Source organism: Cibotium barometz, chromosome 2, assembly GCF_041138505.1.
Source record: "Cibotium barometz isolate CiBa-2024 chromosome 2, ASM4113850v1, whole genome shotgun sequence".
Classification (NCBI taxonomy): domain Eukaryota; kingdom Viridiplantae; phylum Streptophyta; class Polypodiopsida; order Cyatheales; family Cibotiaceae; genus Cibotium; species Cibotium barometz.
Window position 1 is genome coordinate 61,292,092 of NC_141047.1, and position 19,646 is coordinate 61,311,737.

At 43.5% G+C, this 19,646-nt stretch overlaps 2 protein-coding genes across 3 annotated transcripts in view; one reads left to right on the top strand and one right to left on the bottom strand.

Moving 5' to 3' along the window:
* The window catches only part of LOC147641305 (uncharacterized), a 44,748-nt gene extending 31,032 nt beyond the window's left edge, over positions 1 to 13,716 (bottom strand). The window contains exon 1 of the mRNA XM_086820391.1: positions 13,672 to 13,716. The gene's annotated coding sequence lies outside the window, so the exon portion shown is untranslated. The remainder of the gene's footprint in view (positions 1 to 13,671) is intronic.
* A 202-nt stretch (positions 13,717 to 13,918) lies between these two features.
* Positions 13,919 to 17,905, top strand: LOC147641306 (uncharacterized). 2 transcript variants are annotated; one of them, XM_086820379.1, is made up of 3 exons: positions 13,919 to 15,310; positions 15,446 to 15,537; positions 17,350 to 17,905. In XM_086820379.1, exons 1-2 carry the CDS (start codon positions 13,952 to 13,954, stop codon positions 15,509 to 15,511), a joined length of 1,425 nt encoding a protein of 474 aa, XP_086676505.1. In that variant the 5' UTR covers positions 13,919 to 13,951; the 3' UTR covers positions 15,512 to 15,537; positions 17,350 to 17,905. The 2 variants fall into 2 exon arrangements, with proteins under 2 accessions (XP_086676505.1, XP_086676496.1); XM_086820370.1 differs by having other exon boundaries at positions 13,919 to 15,537.
* Positions 17,906 to 19,646: the final 1,741 nt, after the last annotated feature.

Consider the following 19,646-nt stretch of genomic DNA (forward strand, 5'->3'; position numbering starts at 1 on the left):
TCACTTGTACAAGCATGTCAGAGGAGATAGACAACCACCACACCAACACACACAAAGATGGCACTGGCCCCAAACCGTAGTGGCGCCCCCGTAGGTATTTATTTGTTTATTCCAAAGCAAACTTAAGATACAAACCAAGTCCAGTGTTGTGCCCCTCAGGCTCTTATTTCTACAAATTGAAAGAAAAGCCTTGTCCACGCTTCTTTTAGCAATATGTACGCTTTTCCTTACAAAAATAATTTGCTTTTTTTAAAAGTGAAAAAAAAAACTAAAATCTTATGTTCTCTCTCTAGAAAATTACGCAATTTTCTCTTTTTTTTTTTTCCCAAGGAAGAGGTGGGCTGGTTCCCATTTCATTAATACTGTAAAAATACATCAACACGGCTAAAAGCCAATATACAAGAAAACTGGAGTAAAAACCCCTAAAAGCAAATACAACGGGATCTGAGGGGAAAAGCTCCAGGGACACAATGAATACATCAGAACAAAGTATACAAAAAGGCTGTACAAGCAGGTGGTAGTGGAAGTGCTAAGACTTCAAACCGAGGAGACAAGTCTCCTCCAACTGCAAACTCCACATATACTTTGTCACCAAATCACCAGTCTGTGTCAATCCATAACCTCCAACCAAGGTAACGTATACCCAAAATTACGCAATTTTCTCTCTATAGAAATCTACTCTCTGTAGAAATCTGCAATAGTTTCTCTCTAGAAATCTACAGCAATTCTCTCTCTAGAATTTGCAAAAACCCAAAGCTAAACAAGCAAAGCATGTCATTCCAAATATGTTGCTCATGTGAATACTATATGCCATGCAAGATAAGCTTTTAGGGTTTCCATGCACATCACCGTTATGAAAGCATAGCATGTCCGAATATGCCCATGTCATGAAAGTACAAATGCCTTACCATGTATATGCCCTACATGTATGAAACCATGTCCATTCACAAAACTAACCCTAGCCCATGACATACATGATTATCCCCATGTGACCATGCCTAAACATGTATATGATTATGCCCTTGTGCCCCATGCCTAAACATGCACGTGCTAACATAAACCCTATGTGCAAACCCTCATACAAAAACACTTACACATACAGATGTGCATCCACACACTTAGGGTTTCAACAAGAAGGTCAGTTACATACACAAAACCATAACATACCCCCCCCCTTTTAAGTAATCAATCATCCTCCATTGTACTACCATAGCACAATAGGACGTCTAACAGAACTCTGTCCTCCATATGTTGGCCTGACTTGACTGGTCCAACTTTATGGCCTTCTTGCAGGACACATACCCAGCCATTCAACACGGACATGTGCTCCAAAGATAAAACAATCCCTACATGCACTATACATGTCTTCTAGTGATGTCCTAACTGTCTCAAGTCATGGTCATCTTACAAGAGCCTTGACTAACAGATCACAGACATATACATATGCAATGATGATCCAAAAAGTACAACTACCAACAACAACAATCCACTCACTAGGCGAAGGACTAGGACGAAACAAAACGAGACCATCACACTTTCAGAAGTGGGTCAAAAAGTTCAATGGATCAGGGGATCCATATGATCACCTAGCTTCCTTCAAACAGATTGTGAGAGCAGAGGGGGTCACCGATCTCCATACATTGAGAGAAGGGTTTGGCTTGACGCTAGAAGGCAAAGCCCTATCGTGGTTTCAAACATTAGACATGCACACCTATGCGGATTTTGACGTCTTGGAAAAGGACTTCATTGTAGCTTTTACCAAGACTGGAATCAAGCATAGTGTGGGCAATCTCATCTATGACTTCAAACAAGAAGAGAAAGAAACTGTAAGAGAGTGTGCCAATAGACTGAGACAATATATTTCAAGATGCCCAGAGAAGGAGCTTCCTTCTCAGGAAAAGTTAGTCTCATTGTTTATTGAAGGCTTGTTAAACAAGTCTTTGCATGCAAATCTCTACGGCAAAAGGCATAAAACATTGAACGGGTGTATCGATGATGCCATAGACTTTGATGATAATTGTGTCATCTATGGAAGAGATATGCCTAGCACAGGCTCTGAAGCTTCTAGTTCTAAAAGCATGAGTGAGTCAAAAGGAAACCAGAGCGGTAGTATGGAAGCAATGGTTGAAATGATCCTAAAACAAATGAATGAGGTATTTAGACCACCAAGAAGACCATTACAATGTGAGGCTTGTGGAGGGGATCATCCTACTATGCAATGCCTCCTGAAACAAAACTACCAAGAGCAAAAACTACCAAGAACAAACAGGTGGTGTGAGTTTGAGCAAAAATGGACAAACCACGACACAAACGAGTGCTACCATAGGATAAGATTAATGAGAGAACAAGGGATTGCACAACAACCCATGGGTAATGCAATAAGATATGTGCAACCAGACAACTCAGGTCATGATAGGAGTTTTCTTCCTATCAACTATTATGGGGAAAAGCAACATGGAAATGCCATAATCACAACACCAAAAACAATGGGAGCCAGGGACTCAGCTGGGATAGTGCCTGAAAATAACTATAAAATGGATCATAACACGTTATGGTTCATAGCCAATGGAGGTGCATACCAAGCAGGGGTTCCTAGACCAAAATCACATGGAGCAGAATTGCCACAAGCAATTGTTCCAAGGTCATGTAACGGATGCGGAGGTAATCATAAGATAGGGGATTGTCCCTACCTTCGGGCTGAGCAAACTCCTACTTTAGAGATTCCTTCACTGATAAGGTATTGTTTTGATTGTGGGTATAAACATTTTGTTCAAGACTGCCCCGTAAAACCTGATGAAAACCCGAAAGTAGAACTCAATTATGTTAAGGTAGTACCTTCCACCACAAACACACCAAGTTCATCCGAAACAGAAGTGGTAGTACCACTACAAGTGCTAACACGGGCTCAAGCCAAGAAACAAGAAGAAGAAAATGAAGATAAAACAGAACCCTCAACACTGAACCCATCACCGAGTGAGTGTAGTAGCAAAAAGATAAAAGAAACATGGAAAGCCAGAAGGGCCAGACGAACAGCCAGCAAAAAGAGACAAAATGAAAAGGCAAAGAAGGCTGCTCAAAAAATGGAAACGGAACAAGAAAGAGCAGTGGAACCTCAGGAAAATGAGACTCCCAGCAAAGAACCAGAAGAAAAAGAGCAATCAGCGGGATCAGTTCTTGTAGAGAAACACTTTGAACCCTTGGATGCCTTTCTCCAGGCATACGAAGCAAGACTGAAACCCTTAGAAACATTGGAGGAGAGATGGAAAAACTATCCAGATCCAGCCATAGAGGCCAGACAGCTAGAATTGTTTAAACGCCTAACCGAAGCTACACAGGCCTTACTAGAACAAACAAAAACACCATCTCTTCCACAACCTAAAAATCCAAACAAGACCAACGAAAACGTTGATAGAATAAATGAATCTTCTATTCTACAGGGAGAAAACAAAACGGGAGACAAATATGAGAAAATGCTAGAAGAGGAGACAAAACCCGTTTTGATACCAAACTGTAGCATCCCAGAAGTTGATGAAGATTGGGGAAATAAGCTATGGGAAGCTGTGAAACAGACACAAGAACGGACGAAGATTGAAGCAGAAGTTCCACCGCTAGAAGAAATTGATTTTGATCAAAAAACGCTGGAACTTGAAATTCGAACAGAGTATGGGGACGCAAGGTCAGAGAAATCTGTTGAAAGTAAGGCGAAAACGCTAAGAACCTTGCCATCCTACTTAGGGGAGTATGAGGCCAAATCAGACATACGAAAACTCCCATCCCAAAAGAGGTCATCTCCACCAATGGAGGACATACCTAACCTAACAGCGCTTATGTCTGCGCCGATCAAGTGTACACTGCCTTTGGCAGAGGTACTAAAGATCAAACCAGAGTTATGGAAAGAGGTAGGTAAGTTACTTGCAAAAATGGGGATTGATGTACCAGTCACCAACAAAATGCCTATCCTTAAGAGTGACTTGGTTAAACAGAGATACGAACCTATGCCTCTCAACAAGGTAGGAGACTACTGTGAAGGAGAGGACAGTAATACCACGATTCCTGTAGAGTTTAAAGGAACACAAACGCTTGCTATCCTCGATAGTGGAGCCGGAGTGGGAATAGCAACCAAGAAGATGTGGGAATCATGGGCCAAACCAGCAATGAGAAAAACGAGGATGAAGCTGCAGCTTGCAGATGGATACATAGAGAAACCCATAGGTCTACTTGAAAAAGTAGTAGTCACGTCATGCGGAGTAGAGTACGAACACACGTTTGCAATAGTGGATTTTGGAAAGGATCCAAACTATGACATCATTCTAGGGCGTCCCTTCATAAGACAGCTCAAGATGATTCAAGATTGGGGATTCAACTACATCTACTTAAGGCAACAAGAGGCCATTACCCGCATAAATCTCTTGGACCATTCCTATAGAGATGTGGCAAGGATTCCTGTGGAGGACTTTGACTCTGCTACAGTTTCACAGAAGACAACTATGCGATCAAGAGCGCTTTCAAATTCGAATATTTGGATGTGTGGAGCCTCGGATGTAGACGATCAAGAAGAGGAATTTCCATTCCATGATGATGATTACATCCCAGAGCCATTCCCAAATGAGAAATTTGAACCTGACGCATGGATAGATGTGTTAGCAATAGTGGATGTATGTGTTAACGAGCAAAACCCTATAATATTTTGTGATGAAGAGGGTTTTGATATAATCCCTATCCACACGATAACAGTCTCAAAAGAAACAAAGAAAGAGGCACATGCCAAAGCTCAGGCAAGAGCTCTAAAGACTAGCAAAAGGCTCAAAATCTGCCCATTAACAGGCATTGATGGGGAAACCTTTCAAGCCAGACCACAAGTCATAGTCTATATGGGCCAAGAGCGCATAATGACATATGCCTTAATCGATTCAGGAGCAGATTTGAATGCCTTAAGCTATGAAACATGGCAGTCTCTCAAAAACCAACCCACACTAGAGAAAACAAAGACAAAGTTGGTAACCTACACGGGTGAAACACAGGGCACCATTGGATATTTTAATTTGGATATTTTAATTTGGATATTTTTATAAAACAGACTAATGTGTGCCATAGATTCTATGTCATGAAGCCAGGTATGACACAAACACCCGTAGTTTTCGGCACTCCATGGCAAAGGACATACAACGCACGCCACGATTGGAAGAAGGAGGAAGTAGAATTTGAGATAGAAGGACATACAATGTTTGAATCATTCATCTCCAATGACCAGTATACAGACGAGTCCGACACTGATAACGAGATGGATGCACAGACAATCACTACCGATGAAGGTCCAAACATCTCAAATTTACCCTACCTATCACCCACTTCTAAGCCAACGGAAGAGACAACCAAGTCAACAAAACCACAGGTGGGTAAAACAAGAAGGAGCCAAGACAATATACAAGAAATTTGGATATCTAAGGCGCTTGTCGCAGCTCAAAAGGGAAACCAATCATTGTGGATACCACGCCGCCTAGGAAAACAGACTGCAGAACAAAGAATAAAGGCGGTAGCAACCTCAAAAAAGCGCCAATCAGCAAACAATCGACCAACAAAGAGATTCAAGGGAACCAGGAAAAGTTATCAAAAGCCAAGAAAGCCAAAGTCAAGCCGTCAAGTGTGGATTCCCAAGAATCTAAAGGAAGCACAACAGGGACAATCAAAGATGTGGATACCTAAAGGACTAGTCCCTGCTGCTGTCACAAAAAGAAAGTCACCTCCATGCCAATCAAGGGTGATAACAAAGAAACAGGTACCAAAACCACGAGAGCCCCACAAGCAAAAGAAAGTGTTAGGTGGGTAAATAAGGCAACCCTCCAAGAGCAAGGCTACCACAAGGGAACAAAGTACATATGGCTACCAACAAAAACCCAACCTCAACCTGAACGGACTTTCAATGCCAAACCAACAAAGAGTCCAAAGGTCCCTCAAACCAGACAAGTGTGGCTACCAAAGAAAGCAAATCATCAGCCACCACAAAAAGCTACGACAACGATAGAACCGGAGAAAAAGGAAACAACAAAGCCGGCCACGCCATCAACAAAGGAGAAAGGAAAATGGGTACCAATGCCACTGCCTACTCAGGTCACATCTCCTTCCTTCTTAAACGAGGACATAGTGATACCAAGCTATTGTACAGATGCCGTACAAAAGTTTGCTTACCTACTAGAACAACAAAGGCTTGAGGTATTACGCCAAGTCAAGAAGCATTTCGCTTCGCAAGCCTCGTCATCAAAAAACCCTTGGATCCAATTGATCCAAGATCCTCCACTTGCACCGCATGCTGTTAACAATGCATTGACTGTGTATGCATACAAGGCCACATTACACGGCCATGCATTAGGCACATTTTGGACACCCATGCACCAACACAAGTCAATTACACTTAGAACAGGAGGGGGGGAATACGTCAAGGAAAACATCAAAGAAAAGCAGCCCATCAGAGCTTTCAAACTCCAAAACAGATACACAAAGACTTCCAGGTGATTAACAACAGAATGTTCAGACAACAAAATCATTACAAGCTATTTAGAGAACATTTTGTAAAGTCGAAGTCGTCACCCAGCTGGGGACATAAGAGTCAAGAGTCGGGCAGCTAAGCCGCTTAATGAGCAAAGCGTCAGTCCCAGATGCTTTTTAGTCCTACTAGACTCTGTGTATGCGTCGTAGTTAATAGGTCTAAGCTCAAGCTGGAGAGTTGAGCTAGCTAACTGTGTCGCTCATGCTGGAGGAGATGAGCATAAGAGTCTAAGTCTATTACTTTAAGAGTCGGTGGAGTGATGGAGAAGTCCTACACTCACGCACAAATGCACAGTGAGATGAGCGGAGAAACCTCGACAACAAAAGCCCTTTTGGAAGAGATGGCAGCTATTGAAGCAACTCATGGTGCTCTAATGGCTACATCCCCTTCTCAAAGTACCCATCATAAATTTTCTCTCGCACCGCATAAAGCTTTAATTGCATTTTCTGAGTATGCATACTAGGGTGTCCCACCCGTGGACATAAGCATTAGGCACTCTTCAATTGTTAAACCCTTGCACTGCCAATGCACCACACCCTACACCATCCACTTATGGAGGACTTAGCATAACATATCGATATCTACTATATGCTCATAAACACCATCACTAATAAGATCTGAAATCAAAGGCACTTTTTCCCACTGGGTTTTTCCCTTTGACATATCTGGGTTGAGACCTAACATTTCATTTCATTTTTGTTTTTAATTTTCTTTTCAATAACCACCAATAATAATCCTTGTGATCACATCTCAAATCGACCACAACAAGCCACATCAACAACCAACCTTCAACTGTTCAAGAATTGCAAATCCAAGCTCGAAGGCGAGATGGAGTCACAACGGAGAACCTACCATAACAGGTAGCTCAAGGTAGAATACCAAAGTCATCAACAAGACAAGCACAAGAGTGGTTTCCACCAGCTTGAAGACATCAACTGCCACAAGAAGCACACCGCAACAAGCAGTACCCTCGATGCCTACATCACCAAATGGAAGTGTCCAGGGACGGACACTTAAATAGGAGGGGGGGAGTGTTTCAGCGAGCTAGCGACGACTAGAAAGTGAAGAAAGCTGTACATGGAGCAAGCGAGAAGGAAGAGTAAAGACAAGCAGGAAGAAGAAGCATCAAAGACGGAAACGGGAGCGGGAAGCGGCAAAGAATATTATTTTTTGAGTCCCGTAAAAAAGCTGTGTATTGTAAAATACTTTCCCGGCAAAGTCTTGTGAATAATTACGGTCATGTAATTCAGGGCTAAAATGGCTTCCAGCTTGTAAGTGACAGGCACTCACTATGAGAGTAAGTTTTCTAAAAAGCCTAGGAAGTATATAAGTCAATTACTTAGGTTTTTAGAACGATCCCAATTATCACGTGTAAACTAAGAGAGCTCATTCAAAGAGAAGAGAAGGTTGCTTGCGGCGCTTCCTACGCGCGATTCGTGTACACTTCTTCCATTCTAATGCAAAGCAAGGTTAATGCCCACTCATTGTCTACATTTCCATTGTCTACTTGTTGATTTTGGTGAAGAAATGAGTAGTTAATGTGTGTGTGTGCTTTAGGTTAAAGAGAGTGTGTGAGAGCCATTAATCTTTGATTAGTGTTGTTTTAATGTGTTTAATTGCTTCATTGGTGTAGCCTTGAGTTGCTCTTGGCTTTGGTAGCTTCAATTTCATGTATGCAAGAGAGAGTGTCTCCCTCTTCGTGTGTGTGTATGCAAGCTTTCCATTAAAGCTTCCAATTGATTGCAATGTGCCATTAGGTGAACCCAAAGCTCTATTTACATTCTCATTAGTCCATTAGCATGCATTGTGTGAGTTTATGAGTAGGCATTGTCCTCTTTGCAAGAGTGTGTGTGTGAGTGTGTGTGTGTGTGTGTGCACAAGTAGAGTTCCCTCTTCTATGTGTATGTGAATACCGTGAGATTGACAACCTCACGTAGCCTCCTTGCACTAGTCGGGTCACTTCCCTTGTATTGACATATTTATGTTAGTGCATGTAAGCTATGCTATGGACGTCCGTCGCGGCGATCCGCTAACAGGGATTCCCATTTCCTCGCTCAGAATGCAGAGTTATGGCCGCTACTTGATCAGCCCGCCTTGGGCATCTGCTTTGGTAATGATTCATCTCATTATTACAATGATAACAGTGTACATTGGGGAACTTCATAACATTGGAAGCTCGTGCTGCAAAAACTTGGGTTCCTAGTTGAAAATTTCTAAGAGAAAAATTTTGATGTTGGGGCTTAGACCTTCCTCTATTGTTTCCAGCAGCAGGTAAACCTTGAGCGGTTGACATTCCTGTGTATCTCTTTTATCCATGGCTTTGCCCTAAGAAGAGTATCATGAAGGGATACTAGCCTCATCGCTTCAAGTCTTAAGTCCAAGGGTTCATTAAGCCCTTGACAAAACCTTCCAATTGAAGTGTTACAAACTTAGAGTAGTAATCTTCCAAGGATAAGCTAGTTTGACGTAACTCGTAGAACTCATTCATCTTGAGCACCTGGTGGGCAAGTGGGAGATATCTCTCTGTAACAGCTTGCTTCACCTTTTTCCATGGTTGGGACTCTTTGGATAGGCCACAGTCTCGGCAATGATGTTTCCACCAGAGCTTTGCATCTCCTTAAAGATGAAACCTCGCAAGCATTGATTGGTTTGCAGAAGTGCCGGCAGTGGAGAAGTAATCATCCATCGCTTCAATCCATACTTTGGCATCTCGCTCGATATCTCTGCCTTCCCCCTTGAAAGTGGGCAGCTGAGTCTGCTTCAGGAGTAACTTCTTCTGGATTTCCGTGTAAAGCGCGGGTGTGGTCATTTATAGAGAGGATTTAATCGGTTACCAACAGCTTGCAGAAAATATCATTTTAACTTAATCAACCAATGTAGACTCAGAGGTTCTCCCAAAAATCAAACCTTACATTGAAATGCAGATTAACATAGTCTTGAAAAGACGTAGCATGGCCTAAACTAGCTCAGAGGCTGAGGAGAACATGGACTAACTTAACAAGACCAGCTCAGAGTTTCACTTTGGTTGATCAAGGGCGTGCTTCCACTCATGACAATCAAAGATAAAAACAAAATGTCTTATCATTGGGTGGAGTAGATAATGCGCAAAATTTTCAAGGCTTAGACTCTAGACCTAATGAATTTCACGCAACATGGCTATGTAATAGACTCAGAGGTTCTTTCTAGCATGGCTCAGAGGCTGTATCTAAAAAAATATAATCAGCAAGAAGCATGGCCTAACCGGCTCAGAGGCTTTAGGAACATAACAATAAGCATGGCCTAGCTGGCTCAGAGGTTTTAAGAGTATGTCCACTCGTAATTTTAAGCCTGACCTAACCAGCTCAGAGGCTTTGTGCACACCATGGCTCAGAGGCTTTAAGAACATGGAATATTAGCACTAGCTCAGAGGTTGTCAGGTTCATCCATTGGCCAGTTAACAAATTTCACTTGGATTTATATTAATCTAGGATAACAATTCTAAGGTCACATCCTAATTTTCTTGGAGTCTCTCTTCCATAAGATAAAAGAACACCTTCTAGTGTTAACTCCATGGCTTTTGATCCATCGATAACAATTATAAAGATTATCCTTTTGGTGGCTACCCTGCCACTTGTTGGACAAAACCTTAGATCCCCCAGCTCAAACGTGAGGCTAGCAGTTGAGATGCTACTTAGACTGCTAGGGATTTCCAACTATCAACAACCACATAAATTAAAGTTTCCAATTGCCCTTATGGTGACTATCCATCACCTGAAGAAACCTTAAATGATTTCATTTGGCAATTAACCATACATTTCTAAACCTATTTCCATAACCTGAAACCTTGATTCTCATTTTAATCATCATTATAATGAGCTTAGCATAAAGACAAGCAACTGTTTGCTCTGATACCAATTGTGAGGTGCCAAACCTAAACCTCCTAAGGTCAGAATGGGTAGTGGCAATGCCTCTTAGTAGTCGACTAGGCTTCTAAGGAAACTCCAATGGACAACACCTGGACCTTGCACCAACACCCGTGGATACGAGCCAAAGGAGCCTAACCTAGTTCTACTTCACAGAAATTGAGCGTGGTCACCCATAGGCAATCTAGTTCTCGTCACGCACTCGACTCGGCCATTCGATGGGTGCAGAATGTGGAGGTACATTCACCCTTGGTTCGTGGCATAGTTTCGGTACCCCGAGTCCTAGCGAACCATGCTTTCCCCTAAGATGAGGGACTTAATCTATTCGCGTGCCCTTGGGTCATGGTACAATCCTAACAACCTCGAGGCTTGGCGGATTATACTTTCCCCTAAGGTGAGAATGAGAATCTTAAGCTACTCGTCTTAATGCTAAACTGTTGGAAAGCTACCCGACCAATTGGGTCCACCCATTCGTTAGAAAGGTGCCATCAGAGCAACCAATCTCCCACTTTCCACCCCACACGCACCTGTCATGGGTTATCTAATTACTACCACATTGTTCATACATTTAAAACAATGGTTCCTTTAGGTTATTTATGTTACATTGTTAATTAAAATAGCCCTTCTAACAAGTGGTAGATAGATAAAAGCATTGTATAAAAACATTAAGCTAGAAGCTTGAACCATATACTTGAAGTATATTTACAACGCTTCATCCAAGGGACCCCCAAACTTTAAATAAGGTGTGATCCTCACTTGGTCGTCTCCAACTAAACCAAAACACGGCCGGACTATCTAGAATCTCGACGCCCAACAACCACTAACCATGGTGAAGGGTCTAATATCAAGGGACCCCCATCTTAACTAGACATGATCAACCCTTGGTGGCGCTAAATTTGCACCATCGGTCTCTTCGGCCAAGAAAGCCGATAGCTCAACTACCTTGAAGGGGGCGAAAGCATACGCGGAGCACACACGAGAGGGAAGAGAGGAGAAGAACACAGTGAATGGGTGGGGAAACTCTAAAGTGAGCTCACCCCTATACACACACTATAGAGTATATATAGGTACACAGTGGACGGGCGCCCAAGACCCGGGCGGTCGGGCGAGGCACTAAGCCTCTGACCCCAACAACCTCCCACTCAGAGGCGAATGTGCCTCTGCACAAGGGAACCTAGTCTACCAAAGACTATAGTACAAAAATGTACAAGAATGATGAGCAAGACGATGCTCATCCAACACCCACTGGCTGTAGAAAGCTATATGCATGCAGCTGTAAATGCTCTAGAGATAGCAACACATGCGTATCAACTCTAGAACCTGCACGCATACCCTGCAAGTAACCCTGAAGGACCTGCATGCATAACAATCTCTATGCTTTGCTTTGTGTGCAAAGCATCCGTACCTGTCACCACAACTGATGACTGCTCAAGTCATGCGTCCATAGAGCTCTCCTGCTCTACATGTCTGTCCTCAGACTCTGCATGCACAACGAGCGAAATATCACGCTGCTCATCCGCAAAGTGTACTCGCCTAGACTGCGAACGTCTGCATGGCAACGGACTCACAGAGACTACAGCATCTCTGACACCAATAACGGAAAGAAGGGTCAAACGAGCACCACGATAGCCTCGTGCTATCACAAGCAAACCCCTCCGAATGGTATAGGACTCATCTGTCAACTGAACCTGGCATCCGTGATCTCGAAGCTGCGAGATGGAGATCAAACTCCTAAGAGCATCTGGCACATAATGCACATCATGAAGCACAAGCACGCTCCCATTGGCAAACTGCAATCGTATATCACCCACACCATGAATATCGTCCTGTCTCATAGCAGAAAAAGTGCTAAACCACTCCCTGTGTGGAGTGATATGACGCATAGCACTACTGCCCAGCTGCCAATCATAAGACAAAGTCAACTCACTACTCGGTGAAACAATGCACGTAGGAGTGCCAACTACACTCGTACTCCTAGCCAATGTCTGTGCTTGACGTCTATGCACCCTTTGACGTCTCAAATGCCTGAAACATCGTCTCCTCATGTGCCCTGATCTGCCACAATACCAGCAAACCACTCGTCTATGCATATGAGATCTACATGGTACATCAACCTGTGTGTCCACTGACGTAGTGTCAGTACTAGATGCCATAACTGTAAGCACAATAGAGTCCAACAATCAGCCAACAAAGCACTATCCACAAGAGCAATACTGCTCACAAAACAAGTGCCAACCTGCTGATCTAATACCTGCCAAAACTCCTATGGCAAATCATGCACAAAATGCACAATGTACTCTGCCAAAATCAATGCCAATAATGCATGCATGTGACCATAACCTGTGAGCGCTGAAGCAAGAATACAACCTGCAAACACGAGCTAAAGAATAAGCTCAAATAGCTCACAAAAAACCATGTCACAAAGCGCATATATATCAGGCACAAATCTGAGCAAATCTGACTCAAGCAACAGAGTAAACAACAATGCCAAAATGAGTGGCAAACAATCCAGGAATATCACCTCTGGATCACTGAGCAACTATGCTCCCGCAGTGTCTATACATGAGCACCACAACGTCTCAATACACTGCAAACCTGTGAGCTAATCGCCAAGCTCACCTATGAGCTAATCACCAAGCTCATGTGTGCAATATCGAGGCATACACACAAACCTCCCACCTGCAGAGATATCCGCACTATGCAATTCAAGAGTGCCACCTGCAAACAAAAATCGGAATGCCAAATGATGCGCATAAAATCTGCCGAAATCCGGCAGAGTCCCCGCAGTAAAACGGCTATCAAAACCAGTAAACTGCTAGCTCATAACAAAGAGCTACGTAAGCGCATCAAATATCCGCACTCAATGCATACATAAACTCTGCAAATCTGTTTTTAAAAACACCTGTATATTTGTCAATGTGGGAGTAAACCTCGACCACAAACTATGGCGAGAAATCCAGGGAAAATCGGTCCCTTGCAATTTGAGCAAAATCTCAACATAAAATCTCAGCCATAAAGTGGGAGAGAACTCTCTCTCTCTCTCTCAGGCTGGGCGTAGCCTGAGAGAGACAGAGTGATACTATATATAAAAACCCTCTCTCTCTCTCAGGCTGCACGCAGCCTGAGAGAGAGAGAGAGGGTTATACTATATACATATATATTATAAAAGCAAAAACGAGAGAGAGAGAGAGAGAGAGAGAGAGAGAGAGAGAGAGAGTTCTGCACCTCGTGGAAGATGGAGCGCCAGAAAAGATGGAGAGAGAGTTCTGCTCGCCTCGTGGAAGATGGAGCGCCAGAAAAAATCTAAAAAAAACATCCCTCAACAACTATTTTATGGAGGGCCCCAATAAGCTAAAAATAAAAAAAAGTGGCTCGAAAGTTTGACCTTTTTCCAAAATTAGAAGGGTCTTTCTTAAGGTTAAAAAAAAAATCCAAGTGCTCGCAATAAGCACTGCTGAATTAAAAGCAAGAAAACAAAGAAGAAAGAAAAAAAGCTCAACTTGGGATGATGGGGTGTGAGCGGCTGCGTGGCATTGTCCCGTCGTGTGATATTGCAGCAGAGGAGGAGATTTCGAAGCAGTTGAGCCGGATAGGGCTTGACAGGAGCAGCAGCAGCAATGATCTAGATGCCATCATCCCTGGGGATGTGCTTCTCCATCACATCCTGCCACGCCTCCCCCTTCCCGCACTCGCCCGCATGCGCCTCATCATCCCTGGGGATGTGCTTCTCCATCACATCCTGCCACGCCTCCCCCTTCCCGCACTCGCCCGCATGCGCCTCATCTCCTCCTCATGGTACCGCAATCCTCTCTGGCAGGCCTGGTGCTCCCGCCAGTATTGCTGGCTGGTCATGGTGCGCAAGACTCCCGGCATTGCCTTCCACAAAGAGTTCTTCGCTTGCTGCATTCCAGCCCGCGCAGATGGGTCCCCACTCTACGAAAAGCATTACTGGATCCCTCTGTCCCATGCTTTGTCGCCGTGCTCCTTGGCCAGCCCCTCCTACCTGCACCACATATCTCTCCGCGTTGCCAATCCTGCGACGTGGTACTGGCTTGATGATTCCTGCTCCCTCTCCTCCTGCTTAATAGGCGGATCCCAAGGCTTATTGTGCCTCCTCTTGTATCCCCTGCGGGATTCTCCCCCTTCCTCCTCCTCCCCTGTTCCCCAAGATGTCTGGGAGGAGACGCGCTTGGCTCGCTCCGTTTTCGATCTCGCATCTTGCACTGTGCTCCTGGTGAACATCTTCACGGGCAAGGTCAAAGTTTTGCCATCGCCTCATTTCTCTTGTCCTCGCAAGCGTACTCGAAAATTGCGTACTCGAAAATTCTTCATGTCCTTGCAGGTTCCCAAGTTGTCCAGCAACTCTTACCAGATTCTTATTCATGATCATAACTTTATTTATGCAGAGCTCTACTGCTCGAAGACAGGCTCTTGGACGGTGCTAGCAACACCCAACTTGATAATATATGGCATTTGTTCCAGTGATGTCAAATATACCCGCAACATCCACGCCGGGGATGTGTTTGGTCTCAGTTCTACCCGCAACTGCCATGAAGCTGTTATTGGGTACAGCTGGGAATCGAATGCATGGAGTATGGTCATTGCCTATCCACCTCAAGAGATTGGACCTGGCCATGTCTTCAAGTACGACGGCAGAATCTTCCTCGCTGCAACGCTCGACTTTGTTCCGGAATACAGGGGTCCACCGGCTCTTGTCGTCGCTATATGGGAGTTGCAGCCGGTCACACCGTCTGATGAAATTATCGGCAAATTCTCTCATAAGTGGGTGCTAGTAACAGAGGGTCCTCCACCTGAATGTGGCTGGGCAGTAGACGGCAAAGTATTATGTCGTAACGACTTTGAGGTCAGCTACGCCAACTTCAAAAGTCTGTTATGCATCACATGTGCTGTGTACAATGTCAACTATCACTACGGGGGCACATACTTTACCCCTGTTTTGTATGACATCGCCAACAATTCGTGGTTTCTTTTACCACAGAAGGGCAACATCAATGACGTTCTCGGGCTCTTTGCATTTCAGCCTGGCTGCTCCTCTGTTGTGTGACACTGGCATATCGCATTTTAATTAAGGTAAGTACTTGTCCGAATAGTGCCCATTTTTCGTTTTTGGACCTTCAGATTTCTCAATCTAGTACTGGGATAGATGTAGATATATATGATAAACGTGTACAGCCTGAATGTTCTAAGATAAGTATGATAAGAATGCCTCACTTCACTTGTAACATGTCTGTTCTCAGTTATTTAGATTCTCTCGTATTTGTTCAGCTTTCATTAATCAGTCTTGCATTCCCATTGTACAAAAAGGTTATTGTTTTAGGAAGGTTTAAAACAAAGCTACTTGTTTTTTGAAGCGTAGGGAGAGATTTCTTTGATGTTTCTGCTTTACAATTGCTTAAGATTAAAGTGGTACATTTCAGAAAAATATCATTGCAATTTTTTCTTGTAATCTTTGCTTTTTTAGCATAGTGATTAGTGTGCGTATCTAGTTGTTAGTGCCAGCCTCCATCATGGTTGAATTTGCCCTACGGCTCGTTGGTCTCTATAAAGACGTGGTGTCTCCTTGTTTTGGACATAATTGTTTGTACATGGGATGGTCTCGTGGTATGGGACATTTGAATGTGCTCCTTGTGAAGGACCAGAATTATATATCGCTCATTAGCAGCATGGAAGAAGAGAGTTTTTGGTGGCCACAGAGGTCAGGAGGGTAGCACTACCGCAAGAGCTAAAAGTCGGAGCATCGGGAGACCTGCCAAAGACGTTCACGGACTTTAACAACACTCATTGTGTTCTTAGAGGATATCGCGTTTCGTGTTGCTAGGATTGACGACTTCAAATATTTGACGGAATTGAATTCTTTTACCGGCTTCACTTCATTTTCTGTATACAACCCTGCTCTGTTTGTTGATGCGTGTTGGCACAGTATTGACTCTTGAGGTATCTTCTTGCATTGGATCACCTCAAGTTTTGATTAGGGTTGGCTTTGGAGCTTACTGCACGGATGCTTGATTATGTGGATTACTCTGATGGTTTTGTGTTCTGCATGATACTTATTTTGGAAGCTCGCTTCAAATCTATGGTCTGGTAATACTTATTTTGGAGCCTTGCAGCTATGGTACTCTCTCTGTAGACCTCTCCTTTGTTGCTTTCAATGGACGGACTTGTGTCCCTATCCACTCTGGCTTTGCGTCAAACTGTGTTGCATCCATGAGTTTGGTTGATGTTTTAACCTTCCTACAAGGAGACCTTACGTTGGGAACTATACATTTGTGCAATGTATTTGTGATTGGCTTATTGCGGTAATGTGGGACTCTTGATTCTCAACCTCTATTCCTTATGATAGCTCCTTGCTTGTTTATGGTACATGATTTTGAGGTCTTTGGGACTATATCTTACCCCGAACTGGCTTTTCCAATTCTATTTGCTATGTTGTATAGGAAATGTATGGTGCATTATGGGCTTCCTGCTTCTTGGGTACTTTGGTCACTGCTGAGTTACTTGATTGCGTTTTTACTTGTATCCCTTCCTTGAATGGTACAGATGTAGTGTTTCTACTGACACAAGAACTCTAGTGTCACTAATTTGAGAAAGATACTAGCAAGGTCTGGAAACTGAAGGTGAGGTTTCAAGAGTCTTCAATTTTTAACCAAATGTATGATCTGCATGCTTTTTACTGTCAGCATTTTCATGTGAGGATAACTGGTTTAACTGGAAGGAATTGACTAGTTATGAACCTTAAAAAGCTGCTTGTGCTCGTATTGGTTTTCTAGAAATGCTTGATTGAAGTGACACATTAATGTCACGGTAATTTTCGACTGCTTTTACTCACTCCTTGGAGCTACGTACCCTACAGCTTTCTTACAAACTAGTGTTTGATTTTTGCAGGCACTCTCTCTCTAAGTAGACATGGCGTGGTTAGCTTTCAACTGATGCTGGTTAAAGGGAGTTAATGTTGAAATACACTAAAAGGTCTTGCCTTACTAGTCCTACGATGAAAGTAGCCGTCTAGCTGCTAGCTGCAGTGCACTAGGGACATCAGCAGCAGAGTGGCTGGCTCATGCAGCTGACCAAAGTAGTTTGTCTATGATGCTTGCTATCGTGACATGACTTTTTATTCGGGTAAATCCCGTTTACTGCATACATTCGTCAAACACATTTTGACTTACCTAGATACTGAGGTAGCTTTCAACTATGATCCAGTTGAATGATGTATGGTGAATACTGTTTCAGTGTATGATACTCTGAGGCACACTTCCTATTTGTCATTGATGTGGCCCTTCTGTGGTAAAAGAAACCACGAATTGTTGGCGATGTCATACAAAACAGGGGTAAAGTATGTGCCCCGGTAGTGATAGTTGGTGATATCTATGATGACAATTGTGGGACCTGTCTGCCAACCTCTAGCAAGTATGTTCTGCTAGTGATCAATTTTTGCTTTTCTTCTGTCTGTTGTCACTTTACTACTTTGACTTCAAAGTTGTTGTACCTTGACTATGCTCCATGCCTGCCAGGGTTTTAACTTGCTATGTACACACACATGCACACAAACACTCATCCATACAAGTTGCAACTCTCTCTCTCTCTCTCTCTCTCTCTCTCTCTCTCTCTCTGTGTCAGCGAGGGAGGCAAGGGAAGGCAAAAGCGCAGCAGTAGGGTAAGGGTCTCTCTGTGTGTGTGTCTCTCTCTCTCTGACACTGAGCACTGAGCAGCAGCATTGAAGTTTGGTGCCCAAGTTCCCCCTCTCCTTTCCTTGGCGTTTTTGACAGAAGCAGCTCTATCTACATCAATGTTTTCAGCAGGTGCACCAAAAGATAAAGTCGAGTAGTTGTGCTATATAAAGAGGAGCTTCAAGATATGGTTCATGTGATACACAAAGACGCTGAGGCGCGATATATGTGGATTAGAGTTCGCACAGAGACATGTACATTACGATATGCTATTTTCCTCCTGTCTGCTCGAGGTATGCACAGCAAGGTGAATCACCATATATACAATTGTATGAAGGCATCATAGACTTTTTCAACTTGGGAGACATTCTTTTGGTGGGGGACTTCAATACTAGTATAGGCAATCAACAATCAACACTATATGATACAGAGGAGTCTATCTATAGGGACTTGCAGCAGAGGAGAAGAGCATACAGAGGATGTCGCAAGATATAGGTGAGACCACAGAATATGGGACACATCTATTGGCTTTGGGGAGTACCCATGGATTACTCATTTATAATGGTTTGTCAAGATGGCCAAGATCTGGTGCTCTTACATATTGGAATAACAAGAGAGGTTTTAGTACAGTGGACTACCTAATGGGATCCCCTACATTGATGCCAGATATATAGAGCTTCTCTATCTTTGACAGGCCGATTGGGGTGGCGGTAGATCATGCATATTTATGCTTCACTGTGGCATACACGAATCCAAGACGGGTACCACAACTCTCTCTCTGGCTATCCCAGATACCATTTCACACGTGAGACTGCTGGAGTATACTACAACGCAGTCTATGTGGGTCTTTTCACTCTTGATCCACATAGCTCGTTGCTTATGCGAGCCTTCAGAGAGATGCCACATACATCAGCAGCACATGCTTTCCCATTTACTGTTTTTGCCTCCAAGCCCTTGAACAATACTGTTCCTCATAATAGTTGGTTTGATGATGAGTGCTGAGAGACCCATGCTCATCTAAAGAGAGGATTACCTAGGGCATGTACACACAAACAGACAAGTATGCTCTTTCGTCGTTTGGTGCGAAAGGAGCGGGATTATTTAGTAAAGCTTGAGGCAGAGATGTACCAACTATTCCTAAGTCAAGATAGCAAAAGGGCTTGGAAAATGTTCCAGGAGAGGGAGCCACCTACCTGGATCATGGCACCTGAGGCATGAGTATGCGAGATCCTTGTATGATGTACTTGGGCAGCCTTCCATCCCTCCCCCGCCATCACCCCGTCTAGATGTGTCACCAAAATTTAATTTTGGTGAGTTTTTAGCTTCACCATGATTTTCTTTCTCTAGAACTGATCATTCTAGTGAGAGAAAATAACACGGAAGCAAGTACTGGAGGCAGCAGGGAAGTGCATTGGGGCTATGTGAGGGGCCCAGATGATAATGCAAACTGCAAAACTGTCTCAGAAATCTTACCAGGACTCCGCCATGTTTTATAGGAGTCAAAACGGGTAAGAA

Excerpts from the sequence above, each read along its gene's own strand:
- LOC147641306 (XM_086820370.1), top strand. The coding sequence starts at position 13,952 with ATGATGGGGTGTGAGCGGCTGCGTGGCATTGTCCCGTCGTGTGATATT.